This window comes from Nilaparvata lugens, chromosome 1 (genome assembly GCF_014356525.2).
Source record: "Nilaparvata lugens isolate BPH chromosome 1, ASM1435652v1, whole genome shotgun sequence".
Lineage (NCBI taxonomy): Eukaryota > Metazoa > Arthropoda > Insecta > Hemiptera > Delphacidae > Nilaparvata > Nilaparvata lugens.
In genome coordinates, this window is record NC_052504.1 from 19,704,834 (window position 1) to 19,729,212 (window position 24,379).

The following is a 24,379-nucleotide window of genomic DNA, read 5'->3' on the forward strand; positions in this document are numbered from 1 at the left end:
TCTATTTGATGCATGATTGAACTGAAGAGATTTTAGAGTGAAAATTTGTTAATAAGAGTGTTGTTCAGGTATCAGCTCCCAGTTAGTTAAGTTATCTAACTCAATATCTATCTATTATGCAACTACTCTCTATCAGCATTCCTGAACCTGGTGTGATATTTATCAAATTAAAATTCCTAGAAATAAAATTGATAAATTATACTTGAACTGAAAATTTATTCAAATCATCAATCGGCATTTCTTACAATGATCCTGTAAAATACTGATAGATCTGCAATAAATATTCAATCTGCATCGAGAAAAAAGTATTTGCCAAGTTCAAATCATAAGTGAAATATTCACTCGTAATGTCTTATATATTTGTTTAGTCATAGATTTATGGATAGTGTTTATTTTATCACCGGCAGCCAGAAATTAGAATTTGACGACATGACAGGATTCAAATCATTTCCAGGCAATCTTCAATATTCTCTTTCATTGTTTATTTTAATGTATTATAAGCACTTATCATTGAGTCGAAAACTAGGTCAAACATACATGATTGTGACTAGGCACCAGTGACTTCGCTCATCCAATCGAGGTACTTATTGACCGCCGTGTAAATGCCAGGCTTGCCGGGGAGGGCACACTGAACTCCCCATGAGACCACCCCTATCAACTTCCAGCGGCCGTCATCTCTCTGTACAACCAGAGGACCTCCCGAGTCGCCCTATAAAATCCAATCGAGAACAATCAAATCACAGACAAAATATATTACTATTAAAAGAAACTTATTATTCAATAATTAAAAATCAAATATTGATTTTTACAGATTTTTCTAGAATATAATTCCATTAAATGGAGCTTTATATTAATTTCTACAAACTTTAAATTTACATGATTGATACAACAGCTTCAAAGATTGGTGTTCAACATTCTATCTGAGGTAAGCTTAAACAGATGTTCAGATCAGATGGCATCACAAAATTCTAATCTTCAAAATACTTCAGGAAACTATAAAAGATTGAATTTACTCAAATGCGGTAAAAAAGGATTATCCAAGCTATTTCAAATCACAAAGAACTTGGATAAACAAGAACTCAAATAGGAGAAACTACAAAGAATCGAGTGCCTCTGGGAACTCAAGAGTTCGATTAATTGCAACTATATTGTACAACGAACATTTACAAACTCCGTAAAACCAATAGAATATTCAAAATGGATAAATTATAGTTTTTCTGAAATTATTCCATTCAATTATAAAGAAATTGAGGTGTGATTCAATCAATATATTTCAATTACTATAAATTATACAACGAAAGATTAAAAGCTCAATATAAAATAGAAAAATACCAGAAAGAAGTAAATCAATATCAGGAATCTCTTGGTAATTATTCCATTCAATTATAAATCAATGATTGAAAAATTTCTTGGAGTAGATGAAAACCAATTATTTTGATGAGCATACCTGACAAGCGTCCTTGCCACCCTCATAGGCTGCAGCGCATACATTTGTTGTGAATATGGTTTGGGTGACACTCTTCACGCACTGGTCATGCTCCCAAACCGGGACGTGCACTTCTCGTAGAACTGAGCTCGATCTTCCTCCAAAATCCAACTTTCCCCAACCTTCGCAAAGATGTAAATTGTATTATTAATTGGGAAATAGACGAATAAAGAATAGAATACAAACTATAAGACAAACATAATTTTCTTCTAATTATTAAGAGCAGTCTGCTCTGAATAAAGTGAATCCCCTGTAACATTATTTATTTGATGGTTTTAGCATAGAGAAACAATAGAATAAGTAGATATCCCATGGTATAGGGGATTTATGTCGCAACTTTTAATGTTATCTCAAGATGATAGTCCACGTAGTTCTTTCCTGTGAAGCTTTATGACGCTGGTAGTCTCTTATATTGTGCCGTTCATACACTCTCACCCGGTTAAAACAGTAAAAATCGACAATAATCGACAGTAATCGGCTTGAGATAACAGTAAAAGTTGCGACATAAACGCCCAATACCATGGGATATCTACTCAAGCTATTGTTTCTCTATGGTTTTACTCTATCAGTAAACAATATTCATTAATAGCAATTTTCTATTACATGAATGGAACAATAAATTATTAAACTTTTAATAGAATGAGATGTTTTGTTCTACCGGACTGATAATTAAAATAATAATAATTCAAACGAGTTTTTCATTATTTACATACTACTCTGCAAAGTGAGCACGCATTTTATTGGACACCTAATAATTAGTGGATACTGTATAATATGAGTGTTATAGGTGTATTTTGGTAAATTAAGGGCCGGTTTCCGAGCTCGGGATTTAGCTAAGCTCTAGACTTTAAACTGATGGAGTCAGAAAATTGGCTTTCCGAAACGGGGCGTAGTCATAGTCCACGTTTGAATTAAATTTTGAAAAACTATAAAATTGAACACAAAACAGTGTAAAGTTCCAGCTATTTTGAATTATTAAGGAATGTTTCATTTTGTCAAGGAAAAACGTTTCCAATTATAGAAATGATAAAATGAAGATTATCATAAAAACTAAGACTAAGCCCCGTATCGAAAAGCCAATTTTCTGACTAAAATAATTTTCTGTTTAAAGTATAGAACGTAGCTAAATCCCGAGCTCAGGAACCGGCCCTAAGAAAACAAATATAAACAAGTCAAATGTATAGAAAATTAATTAATTAATTCAATACATTCATTATCATTGTTTAATGATAGCTTGAAATGGATGAACACCAGTATTCAATATATCTTTCTGTGAAGGGTTCACCTCTTCTATTATCATTTGAGTTCAAGAAGGTTTTGAGACCAAATTTATTTTTAGTAATATTAACAGTTCTTCTACTTTTTTGTTGAACATTTTGACCATTGAAAATGGCATAAGTGCTCGAAACTAGATGTGTTTATGTAAAAAAGGGTACTAATAATTGAAAAATCAAGAAGTCCTGTTAAAACAATTCATACTATACTATAAAACGAGCAATCTCTGTTTATATATATGTGTATATCTTTATATGTCTGTATGTCACAGGATCACGAAAACGGCTCCAACGATTCTCACGAAATTTGGAACATAGTAGGTTTATAATATAAAAATTCGATTGCACAAGCTCTAATCCCTTGAAGGATATTAAAAGGAATTCATCCTTAAAAAACAGCTGACAATTTCGTCGTCTGTCGATAATGGATGATCCGAGTACGTGCGTAGGAGTGATGCAGAATTATGTTCAGCTGTTGAACTATATTGCATTTAATCCGCTGATTTCACAAGAAATGTCAAGAGAAGATCATGTGGGAAGAAATTAATCGACATGATTAACATAATTCTGATTTGTTGACATGACTAACGATATAATTTCATTCAAGATTCATTATTTTTTTATTCTTATAAAAAATATTGTAGTAAACATATTATAAATTAAAATATATAAACATTTTTAAAGTTAATAATTATTTTACATTTTTAAGTGATAAGTGAGTGTTATTTAAATATTCAATTTGGTTTGTAAACAATCTAAATTCAAAGTTTTATGGAACATATTATAACCTACTTTTCGAACTATAAAGTATAAATCAAAATTCGTGGAAGATACTGTTCTGGGCTGTACCTGTTGGTCCTTCTCCAATTATCTAAAAAATTATATTTTGTGTATCAATAAATAAATATAAACTATGCTTCTTTGCTTCTGTACTCCAGAGCGAAGCTCGGTGCCCCGATATTTGGAAATAAGAAAGGGTACTAGTAACTGTCCATAATAATTGAACACTCAAAAAGTAGTGCTATAAATGCATTAGATTTTAAATTGAATAGAGAGAGAGAGAGAGAGAGAGAGAGAGAGAGAGAGAGAGAGAGAGAGAGAGAGAGAGAGAGCGTCAGTTACCGACTACGACAGCAGTCATATTGTTGTAGTTGTCGTCAGGCGCGGGCAGACAGGCAGGCTGCACGTACACGTTGTAGCGGACGGGTCGCTTGAGCACAAGTACGGTGATGTCGTGCTCATGGATGGGGTCGTCGTAGTCAGGGTGGTTGATGATGCGCTCCACCTCGTAGTCATAGAAGCGGCTGTCGTCGTCGTGCTTGAAGTCGTACTCGCCCATCCGCGCCAAGATCACCTCCTTCATCACGTGTCCACCATCGCTGTTGCACAAATCATAGTAGAGAATAGTCGAACAGTGAAAATAGTTACAACATGATTGCAGGAATATTCTTGAACTATTTTTCTTGAAAGTAGCCTATAATGGGGGCCAATCATTTGTGTGACATCTTAAATGTGCGAGTCGCGCCAAAATTGCCTTCCACAATCACTGTTGCACAAATAACAGTCAATCTGTCGTTTCATCCATGTTTGTTAATTAAACAGTGAAAATAGTTGCAACATAATCGCAGGAATAATCTTGAACTACCTATTTTTCTTAGCCTATAATGGGTGTCACTCATTCATATGTAATAGTATTCATTAACAATAGTAGTTCATAGCCATTACACTAGAAATAGGGGTGATTCGACTACTTATCGGTATACCTATTCTAGCACACAGAAAACATTTCTATTTTTTCCATAAAACTGTTTGATTCACTTCCTGAACATCTAAGAAATATGGAGAATGGAGCTTTTAAAAATTATATCAAATGTTTCTTAGCAGCTAAACCTTTAAACAAGATTGAAGATTTTTATACATTAGCTAGGAATATTGGGTTATCAGTTGAAAATTAGGTGACATATCATAGGGTAGTGATAGTGTAACTTACTAATGTCAAGGTCTATAAATAGACTAAGGCCCGGTTGCACAACAGCCGGCTAAATTTTAACCGTGATTAATTTCACGAGAACCAATCAGAGAAGGCGTTTTTGAAAAGACGGTCAAGATTTCTATAGACCATGAGTGATGTAATATATTTGAATTTTGTATAATGTATTATGGTATTTGAAGACCTCAGATATGGCTGCAATAAAGTTTCTATTCTATCTCAAATTTGTGAGTCACGCTAAAATCGCCTCCTTCACTACATTGCCACAATCTCTGTTGCACAGATAATAGTCAATTCTACCATATCATCCTTGATCGGGAGTTTCTTGAACAGTGGAAATAATTAGAAAGCAATGCTGCAATCTAAGATTATAGAAATTTTACATAATATTGTATTCCACTTTTCCAATATATTGTAAAGAGAAATCGAAATTATCTTTATGCTGCAGATTTGATGTCGCTAATACACTCAAATAACACTTGAACACTCAAATATTTATTTCACTTTTTCAATCTATTGTAAGGAGAAACTAAAATTATCTTCATTGTGCAGATTCGATGTCACCAAATTACTGGACCAGTGATAAAAAAACTTGTAATGATTTATCGAGACAGCAGAAATAATCGATTAATGGAACTTACATAATGAAACAGTGAGCTGCCGAGATGACGTGGTATCTGGAAACGAGAGTCCCGCCGCAATGGTGCTCCTTGGTGTTGGCGTTGATTATGGTCACAGCCCACGGCCAGGCCTTGTTCTCCACATTCTGGTTCTTGTTATTCAGCACCTGACTCAGCAATCTTCCATTTCGACCACAAACTGTACAAAAAGAAAAGTAAATTTGTATTACTTTTTTTGGTGGAGAGTCTTACGGGAAAGCCCCACATAGACTGAATATATATAAGCTGTCAATGTATGGTTATTTCCAACTTGATCCATTCATTCAACAAGGATGATTTGAATACTAATAGAAGACTACCAATATTTAATTATATTCTTGTCTCCTTGATCATCTATTGATATAAACTTCAACTCCACAACATAATATTAGAAAAAAAAATTATCTCGATGGAATAGAAGTTTTCCAGGTTCTTGCAACTTAAAACAATTCTAAATTAAATACTTTATAAATTATAATTCAAGTACTTTATTATTTGTATTTCATATTATTTATAATTGTATATTTGTACTTACCGTGTTATGCTATCTAAATATTACTCTAATTAATATTTTAAACTAGTAACTTTGATTGTTTATAATAATATTATCATCGATTTTCTAACATATTCATCATCATCATAAATAAATTGATTAGTATTTCTGTTAACCTTTGTAATCAATCACACCCATCTGATCTCTTAGTTACATCTCTCTATATTACAGAGTAAAGAAGATTTTTGAATTGATATGATTTCATCATCAGTAGGTAGATAGCCTAAGTAATGTAGTTCAAGTCTTGTGTTCCAACTACAACAATTAAACATTTAAATGTTCTTATTTTCTTGTATGCTACCGCTTGTTGGTAAAATTGATTCAAGCCCGAGCAAAATGAAAACTTTTTCCAACAGCATAATTTTGTAGTTACAAATCATTATAAAAAGCGTTGCCAAATTTCACAAGTTACAAGCAAAGAATAGTGGAAAAGATACTTCCCATCCTTACTGTCTGTACCTTTTTAAGAGAGGGTAAATCTACTTCTTAGCTGGATGAAAAAGGTAGAATATCTACATAAATATTTCAAAGTTTGTTTTTATGTGAAATGTTCAAACAATACGTACTTCAGTCACTTACTTTGTTGATCTTGATCGCCAATACTTCTACGGTGCCTCGATTTCCCTTCAACCTCTACGGCGTTCATCTCTTTCATACTTTTCTTCTTATTGATGGAATATTTTTTTGGAATCTTCTTTTTATCATGATTATCGCTGGAGTACTTTTTGGGAAATTTCGATTTGCTTTGCTGATCTTCATATACATCACTTGGACGACCTAAAACCTTTAATAGAACTTAATATTAATTGAATTCAAGTACACTACTATATTTGATTACTAACTTGAATACTTTACTGATACTTTATTGGGTGTGAATAAATCCTGCAATGGAACCAAAGATAGGCCTACTGCATTTCAATTCATAACAACAGAACTCAATCACTGCATTCAGTATTTAGAATTTACAGTAGGCCTAGTATGTTGTCGGAGCATTCCCTCAGTCATTAAAGTAAAAAAGTTTGAAAGATTTATTTACTTCATTTAATTTATTTATATGCAAATACAATCCAGGTAAAAGCAACAGGCATTTGCCCGAGACTGCTTCAAACCTTAATTTGGAATACACAGTCTAAAGGTTACGTTACTTACATAACTTAAATGATAACTTAATTCGCACACAATTTTGAGTCCAAAATACGAAAAAAATATATATCTACAACAATTTTGAATTTATCAGATTGATCAATTTCCAAATACGAATCCAAACAAAAATCTTCCTTAACAATTGCAAAAAAATATTTAAAATTTCACTCAAATCCACAATTATAATCAAGTGAACATCAAATATTAATGAAAACTATATATTTTGAAAGCATGAAGAACTTGAAACTATTTCAATCCCTGTAATACGATTTTTTTTCGATTCATGAAACTAGAATACATTTTGAATAAATAGTATATCAGATTGGCTATAATCCTGAAAATTCGCCTCCCTGACTTAATTTTGGGGAACACACAAAATACTCTCAGGAACATTTTCAAACATCATCTCAAGGTTCAATTTTTTCCTCATTTTCCCTTGCTTTTTGTTGTTGAACAATGATATATTTTCAACATTTTAAATGCAACGACAATTTTCAAACTCAATATTCAGAAGTAAAATTGTTTGCTTTTTTGATATTCCAAGAAAGTTACCTGGCTTTCTGAATAAGCAGGTGTCATTTCGTAAGTGACAGATCTTGAAGAACGCCTCCTTCCTGTCGAGTTCCTCCTGGCTGCCGGTAGGAACTGGTTCTCATTGTACTTTTCAGGAATAGCAATGGCATTTGGACAGCAAACACCAACTTCACTGTAAAAGGAGTAATCATAAAGCATAACAGCATAATTGAACATCATATTATTAGTTCATATTGCCTATAAAACAAAAGTTATAAGTTACAGCAATCTCAATTCTGTAGTAGAATATAAGTTTATCAAATAATTGACCGTTTAAATTCTCAGAAAAAAAAGAATAAGAAATAAAAGAAAACTTGAGGAAAATTGTATTTACTTCACATTATACTCAAAATCATTATTTCAAACGTGTTATTAAAATGTTTCCAAATAAATTCATTCAATAACACAAAAAGTGTAGAAATAGAAAAAGAAATATCTTATTATTATTTACAAAAATATGTTATAAAATAGAGACTGTGGTTTTTTCCAAGTATGGATGGATGGAAAAACCTCCTGGGGTCTAGCCTCTGTATGAGATTTTCAATAGCCTAGAGAGTTGAAGACATTAAACGATTTGACGACCACATCAAAATATATCACAATAAAAAATTAAGCTACTTGTAAAAATTAACAACAAAATTGCTTATCATTCTAGCAATAATTCATTATAATAATGCGTTTCTAGCCTACCGGTATATCATGTGCTGTGCCTGAAGTTATTCAATCTCGTGTTATACAGAGAAATTAGCTTGGATAGGCTATTGAAGGTTCCATGCAATCAAATAATTACTAAGTATGAGGTGGAAGTAGAATTGAAGAAAATAAAGGTCGAATAAACTGACATTGAAAAAAGTGATTTGAATTGCTGAAAAGAATCACTTATAAATAGAAGCTATAAAATTGCTTTACACGAAAGACATTTATAGTTTTGATATAGATGGTTTTTACCATCAGTAATTCTACTTGGCTTCATTTTTATTTTAAAAATAATCTGCTCATGATTGTTCAATCGGAAGTAAAAAATGAACGATTGAAATAATTTTCCGCTACAGCTGAACTTTCAGACATTTGAAATTCAAGGCACTCTAATACAAGGACGAGAATCTCAATACTTTCATGATTACTGTCCCATCAAATAAATTATTTTTCACATTTCCATTTTGCGGACATCTTTTAATCAACGTTAGAAATTGAAATGGGAATATTTTCTTGTGTTTACCTGCCAATGATGCAGTAGTAAGCTCTGTACTTGATGTAGTTTTCTTTCAAAGGCTGCAAAAAACAGTCTTCAAGATGCAAGCATCTGCCTTTCTGGCCATTGTAGCCATAGCAAGTTGGATTCGCTTCCTGAAATTAGAATAAAACGGCAAATATATTTTAAAGCGTATCATCCAGTGAGCTTAATAAGTCGGTTTTAAAGAAACCTGCGTGATGCCTGTTCTATGCATTCGTTAAAAACATTAATGTAGAATTAAAATTCGTTACAATGAATTACGAAGAATGTTTGCACATGCTATTATATTGTGGTTTGTATTATCTTTCCATGGAATAGCAATATACAAGCTTATTTATCTGGAAAGAGTATACGGTAACATTGTTAAGTTATTCAGAAAGTTTATTCACGGATGAGACTCAAGAGAGCCTTTTACGATCTCTGGAAGAAAATGCAGAATTGAAATGTTAATGCCATCATGGTGCAAACTTGTTCTTGAAAAGACTACTTTGACTCGGGGAATTGGTCTCTCTCAGAAGAAATAGCACTGTAGCCAATCGAAGAGGAAGATGCGGCATGAAATTCGAATTTTTTACTCACTTTTCGTCTTCTTTTACTAATTTACGGATACACCTGATTCACCTGGGTACTGAATGTACTTATATAATGCGATGGATCTTTTCAAGGACAGAGAGAAGATGATTGGCAGCAATCAAAATCGCCAACAGCATCTGCTCCGCCAATCATTCTAATCTCAATCCTGCCACTAGTGTTGCCGGTACTCGGAATTAATACTTTGACTGGTTCATCAAAAATATCAATAATGTAACAGGAAGCAGTTCTAAGCAACAAACTGAATTCATCTTAGTAATAAAGCCTACACAGATAAATAAATGTTTTCATCAAATTTTAACAACGAATAATCATAACATTGATTGATTAACTATTTAATATTTCAACATTCAAAATCTTTTTTTCAAGAATTACACACGGCTGTATTAGCTTTCAGAATCAATTTGCAAAACTACAAATCTGTTATAAAACTTTTTATTTGATAATGATAACAGCGGCCTACTGTAATTTGGTTAGGAAATGAGAATTTCTGAAAAAAATATTGTCGTACATGTCTTTTTATTGTTGTACTTATAAGATTGATATTTATTTTTCATTTTGAAAACTCTCTGTAATGATTAGATTGATGGAATAACCTGAACAGTTTGTTTGTGTGCTATAAATAATTATAAAAAGTTGGAGTAAAAGCTCTATGAAAACAAACTGTAATGTTTGAAAATTATACGAGTAAAAAATTCAATAATAGTTTTCTCTACCTTTGAATTCTCTTTTGGTAGAGCTCTTCTCAACCGATGACTTAGTTCATCCACTCGCCTTTCTGTAAAAATAAAACATGTTGGAATATTTTCACAATTTTAATATTATCCACAATATTTCTTCAGAAAGATTGAGAGATTGAAGTTTTTGAATACTTGACTAACTAACGTACCTATTGTTTTATTAAATTCTATCCTAATATAATAAAAATCTCAGCTTGACTTATTCCCAAGAAATTTATTAAGAATAGGTTTCAGTTCACTCGTTAACAATATTACTAAAGATGTAATTTCCTATTTATTGAATCCTGCAATCATCAACCCACTACGAGACTTGCAAATGCCGACTGCAAAGTCAATAAAAGCTTTTGATTGGAGGCTGAGTCGAAGGCATATATTATTGCTCGAACCGATTCAACATTGAAGAACAGCTCGACCTACAAACTCAATCATGATGGGTGAAAATTTGCGTGAACTAGGCCTATTCTAAATTACATAAATGGTCATAACACCTCCAGAAATTATTTCTGAAAGCCAAGGTCGATAACAAATATTTCTGGCATTGCTCAAGGCATTGTTTCCAAATAAATATTTATCAAACGTGAAACGCGTAAGTATATCATATTACTCTGTTTTATATTAATTTCAATTTCTATATAATTCTCAGAGCAATAAGAGTCTATATTATTTAGAGACTACCTACTGTAGTTTGATATAGTGTAGGTCTATATAACAAACTAATGACCGACCAAGATACTCATCAAAGCTTCATTATTCTTCCTCTATCTGATTATGGTTTAAAGGTCTTCATGGTAATCAATCACTCGTGGGATTCCCCTTAATCATTCCGTAAGAATACTAGACGGGCTTCTGAGAATTCGGCGTTGCGAACTCTACCAAGGATATATCAATAGAGGAGATAATTTAATGAGATTCTCTATTAAAACTGCAGATTTTCGAATTGAAACCATGAAGATTTGATAATTTACTTCATTTGTAGAATTTAATCAATTGTGTTGTATATTTATCAAACACGACTTGTGAATTACTAATCCATGGTGGAATTATATAGAATAAACATTTATTTAAAAGATTTAATTAAATAATAATTTATGAGTGATTATATTGGATTAATTCTATAATTTTTTTTAAAGAAAATGCCTTTTACCCAGTAATTTATTGTTAGTCTGCTACTATGAGAAGTATTTATATTTTTGTTCAGAGAGATCCTATGTGATGAAAAATGCCCCGTGTAGACCCACAGTAACAGTCTAGAGTTGATGATACTGATTTTCTATTCATCTGAAAATGTATTTCTCTTTTTGAAATAAAAAGTAATTCAAGATTTTGAATCATGCATTTTTTGCAACTATGAGTTGATAAAAGAACAGTGGTTATTTCATGTAAAATACCGATAAACATGTAATAAATTATTATTGACCTTTGCAGCATGATAGCTCATTTAATGAATTATAATTGTTTTGGTTACTAAATTAATCAAATACTATATTGTAAGTTATCAACTAGGCCATAGTAATAAGTTTAGATCATATTTATTTCGGTTAAAGTGTTTTTTTCGTTAAAATTAACCTCGAATTATATAAGAAAAAGAAAGTTAACTTTGAATTTGGCCGCATAATTTGACTGAATGCATTCAATCAATTTCGTTTAGGGCTTATAGTGAGTTGATCCATTATTATTTTAATAGGCTGTGGTGAAAAACTGAGAATTTGTGTTCCATACTCTATAATATTAGATCACTGAGTCTCATCACATTTTCCTGAAAATAAATTAGGTATAATAATTGATCGTAAAATATTTTCCTTGTAATAAACTAGAGAGAATGCATCAAATGTTCAGGTACAATATTAGAACATGAAAATAAATACTGTAAAACATCCCTTTTATGTTATTCTCGGGCCTTGAATTATCACAAAAATTGGACGGATTTTTAATACCTGTGGATGCTCAAAGTTCTGTTGTATTTTTACCGGAATTTGTTATTTTCTAGAAAAAAAATATAGACTAGTATTCGTAATTTTTGTTTCTTTAGATAAGTTATTTATTTATAGATATAATGTACTCCTGACAATTATGATGGAAACACAAAAAAGAGCAATCACTTGGATTTGCTGAAAATTCGTCGATTTTTAAAATTATTTAGTCAAGCATGAACTTTCCATTACTACTAACTTTTGTAATAAACATGGCATTTTTTTAGATATTCATTCTAGTTCATTGTTACTGAGCTGTTAATAACATATCATTATGTAATGGGCTGAATAATTATGATGGAAAAAAAACATTTCCAACTTTAACCGAGAGTTAAATGTCTGCATTTCAAACATTGCAAATTTTTGTTGTCTATGAAACCAGTTTTTTGTTTCGCTCTAAATCTTACTCATTATCACACGACTCTTCTAAACAGGAATAATGATTTCCAATAAAATTATTTTTATGGTTTTTCAAATTGAATAGAGCACCGAAAAAATCAAGAAAATTTTGAACAACTTGAGCTTTTACAACTTACCGGCTGGATTCCTGTGTGACAGAGAAGAAGCGAAAAAGGTGGATGCAATAAAGAAGACGCTCAAAATGAACCTCATGTTGGCCTTACAACATCACTGATCACTGAAACTGAAGCAGACTGCCGCTGCTGTTCTGCTATTCTGAACTGACACTGACCAGTGACCACTGACCGGTCGCTTGATTATGCAGTTTGGTAGGATTGCCATCATAAAAAGACCTTGACTCAAACAAGGAAAGAATCTCCCTCCATCAGCCGATCTCCATCTCATTTCCACTTCTCTTCCACCATCGGTCATCAATAAAGAGGTAGTAAAAAATAGTAGGGTAATTCATCTTCAAGCGAATTGCTATTACAGATTAAGTTTATGTATCTTATCTATCCCTGTAGCTGAAAATAAAATGTCAATTTTTAGTAGATTGTTTGTACGGTATTTTATGTGTGCGTTCGTGTTTTTATGATTGTCAAATCTCAAAATTAATTCTGTTAGTTTGGACTGGGAGTTTATTTCAATTAATTTTGAAATAAACTCCCAGTTTATAACAAATCTCAAGATACGTTTCCGGTAATGTAATGAATAATTGAAAATATTTCATATTTGGATTATATCTTACTGTTGGATGTTTAGATACATGCTGTATGATTCCTCTTATATTACTTTTAGTGTTTATAGATCTTGCAAAAATGAACCTCCATTTTTCCCCTTTAACAAGAATTCAGATTGGAATAAGCACTTACTTTACTATTACTTTACTAGTAAGTATAAAAGTTCTCAAACTTTAAAAATCTCTCAATTAATTCTGTCAGTTTAGACTAAGAGCTTATTCCAATCTGAATTCTTGTTCAAGGGGAAAAATGGAGGTTCATTTTTGCAAGATCTATAAACACTAAAAGTATATAAGAGGAATCATACAGCATGTATCTAAACATCCAACAGTAAGATATAATCCAAATATGAAATATTTTCAATTCTTCATTACATTACCGGAAACGTATCTTGATATATGTTATGAACCTTTTTGAGTGAATATGATAACTGTCATAAGCTTCAAGCTTAAATGTTGAAATACTTATTAATTTCAAGTAGAAGAGTCTACAATATTCACAATTTTGATACCGCATGAACCGAACACGATTTATTGAATTGTAGGCAATGAAAGCTTTGATATTGGAAAATTTGATGTGTATGTGCTTGTTACGGTTCACATGTACATGTTACATTGACTACCTATATTTATCGAATGATGATGTAATTCAACTAAAAATATTTTACTTTTAATGTTGCATTATTATGTTTTATATCCTTGAACAATTTCAACTTCAAGAGATCAGTTTCATGGAATGTATTTCTGGAATGGATTGTATCAGCTTGATATCTATGAAATGGCTCAATATAATCTATTTTATTACCATACTTTATCAATTCCTGCTGAGTACATTTATGGAATACAACATGAAGAAATCCTCAGTGTTTGATTTTATTACAATTTGATGAATCTATTAACTGAAATGAAGATTAAAAAAATATTCTTTAGTGATCAGGTTTTTCTACTACCACATGAAGAAAATATAATTTTTATTTGGAAAAAAAATATTAGAGACATGTAAATCAGTAAATTTTATTCATGCTTTTTATTTTTATACGATTCCATTAAATTGAAGGCGGGACAACCATTTCCTACTATGGTTATACTTGTACAAACAATAAATAAATAAAATTTCTAGAATAAAGATGTCACTTTCAAAGTACCAGTTCCAGTAGGATACATAAACTAGATAGATTAATTTAATATTCATAATTCATTGCATATCAGTATTGAAATAAAAATATACATGAGTGAGTGAGTTGATTACATTTTATACCGTAAAACTAATATATTGAAACACATTTTACCAGTGTGGAGGACATATCTATAATGAATAATGAAAAATGGAACAATGGTCAAATGAATAAAAAATACGTTATATTCCATATTTGATTGTCATTTAACCATAACTATAGTCCTACCAGAATTCAGTCTTCATATCTTCAATATAAATAAATTAGACTGTTCAGTTTAAATTATTTAATAAAAAAAATAAATACAAATGAAACCTATACACTACCCTTTTTATTTCTAAAATTAGCCCTTTAGATGTATAAAATAAATGTATTAATTTTATTAGTGTAATGTAAATAATACATTATTTACATTAGGTATTTACCGTACCTGTATTAATACATGTTGGTATTCACTTCTGAGTTCCAATTTTTGAAAAATAATATACACAGTCATCAATACAAATTTTGATATTCAGCTATTTCATCAAATTCAGCTTCATCGCAGATTACTTTACCAAAAATGTTCGGTCAAATGGAATGGCTCAATTAATGCATATATTAATAGCAGTCAAGTTAAAACAATTCATTTAACTTCAATAGCCTACTAACTTATTCTCTAAGAAACTTGGTTAAATATAATTACTGTAGTATAGGTAAAATAACATGCAGACATACATGAAACAAAATCAAGTTCCATTATCTCTACAATTATTTCATTCATTAAAAAGTTATTAGTTTATCTGAAAATTGAGAGCAGATAACACACATTTAAGGTGTCTAGAAAGATAAAGTTGTTACTCACTTGTCATACAGGTCTATTGGAGAAGGAAGCCGATGTGGCACGCTGGCAAACTACTCGTGCCAACAACACTTGATACCGTACTGAGTGAAAACGGACGAATCAAGCAGTAGCCTACTTGTAGTCTGCTCTAGATGTAGTAACACTTGACAAGAAAAGTTAGTACAGTGAAATTCATTTAGTACTTGAATTCTGTCATCAAGGTAGTTGTCAACGAACGTGATATTATGTAAAATGGACTTATCATACAACGACCTTGTTAAAATTTGATACTGTAGTTCTGCTATGAATCTATTTCAACTGTCATCAATCAATAATCATTACTGAAAACTTTAGTTTCGCAAAAAATAAAGTTTGTCAGTATGGCATATGCTGCCTCAATGATTAAATTGTATCTATTGCCGGCTGTTTTTCTGTTCTTTGGAAGTGTTCATTGTGATCTGAATCTTCAAATATTGCACATCAACGATTTCCATGCCCGCTTCGAGCCAGTGGATGCCCAATACTCGAGCAGATGCCGCCAGGGGGAGGAGAGCACTTGTGTCGGTCAGTAAACGCTAAACAAATGCCAAAAAACCTTCCAAATTAATTTCAAGTGCTTCTTCCAATACTGTAATTGATATTCAATATTAATGTTTGTAAACTATAAATCTTTCATTGTAGCCTACTAAACATGTTTATATAGTTTCACATGGGCTAAAGGCGAACGCACACATATGCAGACATACAGAAGTCTGTGTGGGTTGCAACATTTCAACACCTGGGGAGTGATTTTCCCTCCGAATGTCACGCTGACAATACTTATTCCTCTGAAGATTTTTTCCTTCATCTTTTCAATCGTTTGTTAGTTCATAAAAGGATATTGTCAAAAATACAGATATTTGATTGAGTTTCACGAACTGTAGCCTACATAAAAGCATAAATATGCTGTTTGTTGAATCTGTATTATTTCTTCTTTTGTATTGATAAATATCTATTTTCAAGTGGAATCCACAATTGAATATATGCGATGATTTCATTATTTATTAAAGAAGTGGTTTCCTATTATTATTTTTCTCTTATTATTAAACATGGGATGTGGTTGTTCTCGCTGGCAAGACCGTCTTAGCTCTTAGAACACAGATTGAGATAAATTCCGAGCAAACGTTTCTCCCGTTGGAACGGTGTCTGCTGAAGCCAGTTCTGCTAACATACAGTTAAGAGCTGCGAAATCACTTCCCAAAAGTTCGGAATACAAATTCAACAAAAACGTAAAATAAAAAACATATATCTACGAGGAAAACTAATGAAATTGCAAAACGAATCAATTGACAATTATTATCTGCAGTATTTTCCTGTTAGATGCCCTTTGTCGTTTATCTATCAAAATACAGTCAATTAGATTAAAATAGCCTAAATTTAAAATAACAAAGGAGTATTCACAGCTATGAGCATGAGGTCATTTATATGAGTAGAAATCTCCTGTAATAAGATAATTTGAATGAGTACAAGTTGATTGGAAATCGATTATCAAAGTTTTGGGATTTATGCATGTTGTGTATATAAGGTCAGACATACTTTAATGATACCGTATATCTATATATATTTCATCTTACTTATCCTTGGCCATATCACAGAGAAGGTAAACTGTTTTTATTCTATGGCCCTATGTTAAATTCTGGGAAATAATCAGATTCTGGAAATTTCAATACACCTGAATTGTGAAAACTCGTGACAAGTTTTTTATGAATTGAATTGAAATGTATTTTATCTAGATAAGTTGACTATGTAAATTTCTATTGAGCTTTCAACAAATATCTATAAACATACGCTTGGGATCTGAAGAGATTATTCATTTTAAATATAATTTGTTAAGGCCATTTGCGTTTTTTTATGAGATATTTTCAACTTTATGTTAGGTTGAATGTTGGATGAGGCTTGGTTGCCCAAAAGTCTGTTAAATTTTAATAAGCCTTCTCTCATTGGTTCTCGTGACATTGAATCACCGTTGAAATATAAGAGACTTTTGTACAACCGGGCCTCAGACTCCCAAGTTTAATCAAGTTTCAGGTGATTAAATGCATCACAACTAATGTTATGTACCCTCGACCAGAGAAATTATTATTATTATTATCAAAGATTAGGCTACCAAAAATGAAATTAGACTAAGAATTAAAATTATTAGACTGAAAATGAACATTCTTAGACTGAAAATGAAAATATTTTTAGACTAAAAATGTCTTGTCCTAGCTGCCTTAAACGCTTTCTATTGCAATGTGTGTAGAAGTGGTGGCATGTTTAAGCAAGTGTGCGCCTTGAGGCAGATTTTTCAACCACCAATCAAGGTTAAGTTGTCATTCCTTGCAAAATGTTTAAGAATTTAAGATGACAAATGATTTTGATCTTTGAGTTGATTTAAAAAAAATCACTTGTATACTGCTTCATGGAACTACTATGACAAACTTGAACTAAGCTAATCTATAGCTACAATAATGGGGAAAGTTTTAGATGAGAAATCAAATGAATAAAAACACACATGTTGTCAAATTCTACACAGTTTTATTCGGTACACAACCATGGTTTCGTGACCACACCGGTCACATTTTTAAGTTGACTAAAGCTAAAAGGTTAAGCTTTAGACCGATGAACGGTGTGGTCACGAAACCATGGTTGTGTACCGAATAAAACTGTGTAGAATTTGACAACATATGTGTGTTTTCATTCAATTATAGAACGGTTGTACAATATTGACAATGACTCAGTCGAGAAATCAATTGGTGAAGCCTGAAAAGTTGTAAATGAGAATTCAATTGGTAAAGCCTGATAGGATAATAAATTAATTACGAGAGTTACTATTTTTCTCTGTAAAAAAGACGTACTAGTTTTCTCAATCGTATGATTCACTTTTTAACCTTAGAAGAAGCATTGTAATTTGTTTTTCCTTTTCAGGAGGAGTATCAAGAATTTACAGCCTCACGAAAAAAATCAAAGACCAGTTCAGTAATACTTTAGTTTTGAATGCTGGTGATAACTATCAAGGAACACTCTGGTACACTTTATTCAAGTGGAATGTGACTGCTGAGTTTCTGGGCAAAGTGCCATTCGACGTTAATGTAAGTGCTACAATTTCACATTCCGATCTTGATATTATGCATTTCAAGAAATTATTCTTATCATAATATGAAATTATGATCTTTCCAGGATATTGGAGGCCTTAGAGGCTTCATTTGAGCAATGGAAAAGTACGATAATCTCATTAAATAACGATTTTATGGAGAGAAATTAATTTCTATTGTAGAGTTACGTTAATTAAATCAAAGTTTGGATGATTTATCAATAATTCAATATTAATAAAATGTTTAGGACCAGTGAAATTTGTTCATCTCGGAAAACTTTTAATTTGAACATCTTTTCAACACCTTTACAGGTAGTGGGAAATCATGATTTTGATGATACAATTTCTGGACTAATACCGTTTCTCAAGAATGTACCATTTCCATCTGTAGTGGCCAACATAGACATGACAGATGAACCCAGTCTCAAACCATTCATAAAGAAGTCGAAAGTTCTTGAAAGAAGCGGACGAAAGATAGGCGTTATTGGATATGTTCTACAAAAGTTTCCAGTAAGTTCAAATAAAACATATATTATTACTAATATTGATTAGTCCTATACTGATGGAAATTGAGAAATTGGTTCGGTTTTCAGCAAGGGTGTCTAAACTTTGTTTAGTATCTTGTTAATTCACTAATTTCTATGTACTATGTTTTTTTCTTGTAAAAAACAAATAGCAAATAAATAATGAGATAGAGGCCCGGTTGCACAAAATCCAGTTAAATTTTAACCGTGATTAATTTCACAAGAACCAATCAGAGAAGGCCTTTTTGATAAGACGGCTTCTCTTATTGGTTCTAATGGAATTAATTACGATTAAAATTTAATCTGCTTTTGTGCAACTGGCACTCAGTCTTTTATAATCATTGCTCAATTTCCCGTCCCTAGAATGAAAAAAAAACATTTTAATTAATTCAACATAGTCCTTTAATCGAACCAAGATACCATTACTATCTACATGTAGAACAAATTGTCTCAATAATTTGCGAAATAGATTATTAAAACAGTAGGCTATTTTATAAACAGGCACAGAGAAAGATGATTGCAAGCGAATTTAAAAATCGTAGTTTGTAGTGCATGAACATTTTCTACTACTTCACCAATAGTTTTGGTCTTTGTATCACTATAAATTCAATAATGCTGCTCATTTTGTGAAATGTTTCAAGGAAATGTCTAGGACAGGGAAGCTGAAATTCTCTGATGAAGCTACAGCTGTTGCAGAGGAAGCTTCAAGACTCAAAGCAGAGGGAGTTGACATAATAATCGCTCTATCTCATGCAGGAATTGAGAAGGATATCGAAGTTGCTAAGAAGGTAGATCTTCTGGATGTCATAGTTGGGGGACATTCTCATACATTCATGTATACAGGTTAGCACTCTTAATACATACTCATTGTGAATTATCAATGCTTTGATTGTTTTGCATTTTTAACGTTTCCTTGCCTATTGAGAAGCAAAATATGGCTCATCAATACTTTCAAAGCTTTAATGATATTTTATTAGTAATTGGTTGAAGATCTTATCTAATTATTATTTAACGAAAATCCTAAATAGATCTTATCTCTTACTTTAAATTGAACCAACCAATATTTTTGTTCCTAATCTTAATCGAAAGTTCAAGCTATTCTCAATTTGCAAAAAAAATAAGAATTTTAATTATGGAAGACTAGTAATTGATTTGAAAATTGATAGGGATAAGACAAGAATGAATGCTCACTAGAAATCTAAATACTATCAATAATAATTGAAAAAATAATCATAATTATTCAGTCATTTAAATCCAGTAATTTAATTAAATCCAGTAATTTGATTCAATACACTGCAATAATTTAATAAATAATATAATGTTCTCATTGTCCATTCAGACTTGATTTTTAATTTAAAAACCTGCAGTGACTATGAAAAATGAAATACTGCATTTGTAGTGGTACTGTATAAACGTTTAATAGGGTTAGAGGTTCACTGTAAAAATGGGTGAACGAGCTTACGAGAAAATAGAATACTTCATGCAAGTAGGTTTTGTTGTCCGGTATTGTGAAATATATAATATGCACCAACTACTTTGCATGGATACATTTCAATGATCAAATTAAATATAAAAATTTGCATTTTTTGTCCGGTATTGTGAAATAAGGGTGAAAAGACCATTCATGTGTCATCAGATGAAATTTCTATTGAGTCAATATTATTTCTGATTTTATTCAATTTTACAGGAACTCCGCCATCCAATGACACACCAAAATACGAGTACCCATTTGTAGTTGAGCAGGACTCGAAAAGGAAGGTTCTTGTGGTTCAAGCTGGCTCCTATTCACGATATCTGGGCTTTCTGAATGTGACATTCGATGATTTGGGAGAGGTGAAAAATTACAATGGAAATCCCATCTACCTGGACAAAAATATTCCTTCAGGTGAGATGATATTGAAAGTAAAGCCAAAATAAATTTATTGTGTTTGGAGAAATCTAGTTGGTTGAAAATTGCAATCATCGTTCCAAAATGTGTAAGCCTTCTCTATGTGTATATAATTCAATACTCTTCTCAATATTTATACTTGTACTTTTCAATGTTAAGTAATATTAATTATTGACCATGTTAAAAAATTAAGCTACCTGAAATTCTAGATCCTGAGATGGATAAGAAGTTGAAACCTTGGAAAGTAGCTGTTGATCTGAAAGGGAATCAAAAGCTTGGAATGACGAAGGTGGATTTGAATGTGAGGGAAGGCGTTTGCTACAGGGAAGAATGCAACATGGGAAACTTCGTAACAGATGCCATGGTCCACAGTGTAAGTAGCCCTTAGTCATTCATCTCGTTTCTTATAAAATTAATGTAAAATTTTTATTATTTCATTTCTTGTTGGAAAAATCATGTTTGATTTCGAAAATCGAAAACTTTCAAACAAGATATTTCATTGGACGGTAATATGGAACCGTGGTTCGCTCTACTTTATACTCTTATTAATGTGACTTGTCAGGCATGTAAACCTTCAATTGATGTCAAGCCTTGGTTGCACATATTTGCTCATCCACATCCATACTTTCTTCCATTGGGACGGATTTAAATTTGTTTATAAGATGGTCAAATAATGGTCTGATTTTAAAAAGTTTATCATCCAAGTCTGTTTCAGTGTTGTCATTGAAATGAACGAATCTTCTTATTTTCTCAAACATATAGACACTCAGTTCCTTTATCAATGTTATTTCAATGGAAGCATTCCAATATAGACGAACATTCTTCATACTGACAATTGAAGAAAAAATGCATATCCCTAAATAATGTCTCTGACTGACACAGTCATTGGCTTAGCTGGATCCAATTGGGTACTATATAATAAAGACTCTTTAGCAACCAATTCCATAAGTTCACCGTTAAAAAAATAACTGAAAAACTCATATGATGTTATGAGGTTCATAATAAAATTTCTCTAGGAAGTGAGGATTCCCCTTTAAATTCTTCATAGTCTAAAATTAGACTGTTTTTCTCCCATATCACTTCTCCTTTGCATTTCTTAGTTGATTTGGGTTTATTTATTTCAAGCTCATTTTTATTCTTAGATGATTGTCCTGCCGGTTGATTAATTTCAGCTTTAACTTCACTTGCAGGTAATTGATCCACATTCTCTTGTGTCTTGGTTCCATCTTGGGGGACCGTGATTCAAGTATTTACTGTCGAAGTCTTTCCCTTAATAACAACAGAATAATTTCATTATAGCCTACATCAACTTTCAACTTCAACCAATTCGCATCCATTATTGTTACAGACATTACATATGCAGATGTCCTAACAGTGATGCCTTTTGAGGGAACAATTGATGGAGTCCTAGTTAAAGGAAAAACATTGATCAAGGCAATTGAACACACATTCAAGGCGCAAAACTTTCTACAATGGGCAGGTAAGTTCAAAGGCTAAACTCTGTCTTGTGAATCTAATACTGACTATTGTTGTGTAGCGGTGCGGGCTACTTGAAGGAATGAAAAAGTCAAAATTTGAGATTAACCATTTTACCATTGGTTAATGTTTTAAATATGAAACAAATTATATATTTTTTACATTTAGAATCTAGCATAGCCCTACTAATACTTGGAACTGGAGCGCAGTAGTTGGGAAAAATGATGGTTGTTGTTTCATGCCCTAGTAAGCTGGTTTTCTGCTGTATAAGTGAACGCTACTCCTTCTGAATATTAAAGTAAGCAATTCTATTGAGCTCCACTGTACATTGCATGCTTTAGTGTGCAGCTAGCTTCAATTTGAGGATGCTATTCGATATAATTACTCGACATTCATCTGATCTGTAGATAAGCATTCTAATGCTCTCATCAAGTTATATTCCCGCCATTCAATTCAAATGAGCGTTCATGTCGTTGAAACATTTTTCATTAGGTTTATAGTCTCATTAATGCAGCCTATATCCATTATCAACAAATTTGTTCAATTGAATTATGTAAGAACGCGTCATGATATTTATTCATGGGAGACGCAAACAGGTACTTCAAATTGTCGTGGAGATGAAACATGAATTCAATTAGGAACATAACGAACCTCCTTACTAAGGGCCCCTTACACCAGCATTATTATATTTTGATAAGTTTGTCGATATGAGGCAGCTCTTGATAAGCGATCGCACACAATGGTCTTGTGGTAATCAAATATTTGTTTATCTGGTCAATATTGAAGGATTTCCGGTTACGATTAGCATCCTTTGGAATATTACAATGATTTTGGTATGATTGTTGATATGTTAGCTAGAGCTTTTGATAAACAATAAGTTGGAACATAATGATCATACAAGTATTTCTATATAACCTTATCTAAGGTTACACCTTGTAGTAGTAATGGGGCCGTAAGGATACCGAAACAATTATGAGGAAATAGTGTACCTCATTTTTTCAATAGATCTTATTGATTACCTATGAATGTTGAATAATTTCAGGAGCATACATGGAATTGGATCCTCATGCACCTGAGGGCCAGCGAGTCAAAGCTCTAAAGCTGACATGTACAGAATGTTCGGTTCCTGAGTTGATATCTGTAGATATGAACAAGTATTATAATGTTTTGATGCCCTCATTTATTTACCACGGAGGAGATGGATTCGTCATGTTTGCTGAGGAAGGCGTCAATCATACAGTTGGTAAGCCAAGTCCATCACCAATATTATTAAAAAATTGTTTTCTCAGAAAATGGCTCAACTATACAGGCGTCTCAGACGAGCTGAATTTGTTAGCTCGTTGAACGGATACATTGTCTCTTTATGATATAAACTATTCGAGCGAAATAGACGCTCCTCCCCATAAGAGACCATGCATTCTGAAGACGCGCGGAATAAATTCAGCGCATTCAATACTCCCCTGTAGTTGATATCTTAAACTTAATTGATCATTATTTTTAATTCTTGTGGAACTTATATAATAATATTGATAATTTTTTCTTCACATATTGCAACATTAAGTTCTATAGTGTCTATTTTTGTTTACAGGTGGCATTGATAATGAAGCTTTTATTGAGTTTATAAGAAGGAATGCTCCAATAACGTATGGTATAGAAGAGAGGATCAATCTGATCCAGCCCATGAAGCATTCACAAAGAGTTTCTGAATTGCCAAAGTGATTGAGACTTTAAAACAAAATTTAAACTCCAATTTTCACGGGCTTTTTATATTTACACTTCAGTTTTAGACCATCAGTTTCAAAGGAAAATAGGAAATTTCATAAAAACTTTCAATTTCATGAACTACAAGAAAATTGTAGTTGACACAATAACTTATCCTATCAAATGAACTACTGGTTCATAAAAATTGTAGTTGAAAAAAGGGTGACTTATTCCCTCCAAATGGGTATTAATTCGCTACTCCATAAGACTATTTCCTTGAAAATTCAACTTTGAGGACTAATAAAGGAAGATGTAATTTGGACAAAACT

The 24,379-nt window shown here is 32.0% G+C and overlaps 2 protein-coding genes across 3 annotated transcripts; one reads left to right on the forward strand and one right to left on the reverse strand.

The window, feature by feature from the left end:
• Positions 1-460: 460 nt before the first annotated feature.
• On the reverse strand, positions 461-15,413 carry LOC111056159 (proclotting enzyme). 2 transcript variants are annotated; one of them, XM_039421232.1, is made up of 10 exons: positions 15,371-15,413; positions 12,750-13,136; positions 10,220-10,281; positions 8,898-9,025; positions 7,658-7,811; positions 6,542-6,746; positions 5,392-5,569; positions 3,883-4,139; positions 1,448-1,608; positions 461-709 (listed from the first exon to the last, which is right to left on the reverse strand). In XM_039421232.1, the coding sequence occupies exons 2-10, from the start codon at positions 12,823-12,825 to the stop codon at positions 548-550; spliced, it is 1,383 nt and encodes a 460-aa protein (XP_039277166.1). In that variant the 5' UTR covers positions 12,826-13,136; positions 15,371-15,413; the 3' UTR covers positions 461-547. The 2 variants fall into 2 exon arrangements, with proteins under 2 accessions (XP_039277166.1, XP_039277161.1); XM_039421227.1 differs by having other exon boundaries at positions 12,750-13,130; positions 15,371-15,390.
• On the forward strand, positions 15,382-24,068 carry LOC111056153 (apyrase). Its single transcript, XM_039421387.1, has 10 exons — positions 15,382-15,913; positions 18,296-18,459; positions 18,774-18,971; positions 19,627-19,828; positions 20,673-20,870; positions 21,083-21,253; positions 21,756-21,781; positions 22,173-22,353; positions 23,392-23,592; positions 23,938-24,068. Exons 1-10 carry the CDS (start codon positions 15,730-15,732, stop codon positions 24,066-24,068), a joined length of 1,656 nt encoding a protein of 551 aa, XP_039277321.1. The 5' UTR covers positions 15,382-15,729.
• Positions 24,069-24,379: the final 311 nt, after the last annotated feature.

Coding starts and splice junctions, on each gene's coding strand:
- LOC111056159 (XM_039421232.1), bottom strand. CDS start 12,825: ATGAGGTTCATTTTGAGCGTCTTCTTTATTGCATCCACCTTTTTCGCT. Junction 10,282..12,749: donor GTCACACAGGAATCCAGCCG/GTAAGTTGTAAA, acceptor TTATTTTTACAG/AAAGGCGAGTGGATGAACTA. Junction 4,140..5,391: donor GCAGCTCACTGTTTCATTAT/GTAAGTTCCATT, acceptor TTTGTGCAACAG/CGATGGTGGACACGTGATGA.
- LOC111056153 (XM_039421387.1), top strand. CDS start 15,730: ATGGCATATGCTGCCTCAATGATTAAATTGTATCTATTGCCGGCTGTT. Junction 21,254..21,755: donor CATGGTCCACAGTGTAAGTA/GCCCTTAGTCAT, acceptor TGACTGACACAG/TCATTGGCTTAGCTGGATCC. Junction 22,354..23,391: donor AAACTTTCTACAATGGGCAG/GTAAGTTCAAAG, acceptor GAATAATTTCAG/GAGCATACATGGAATTGGAT.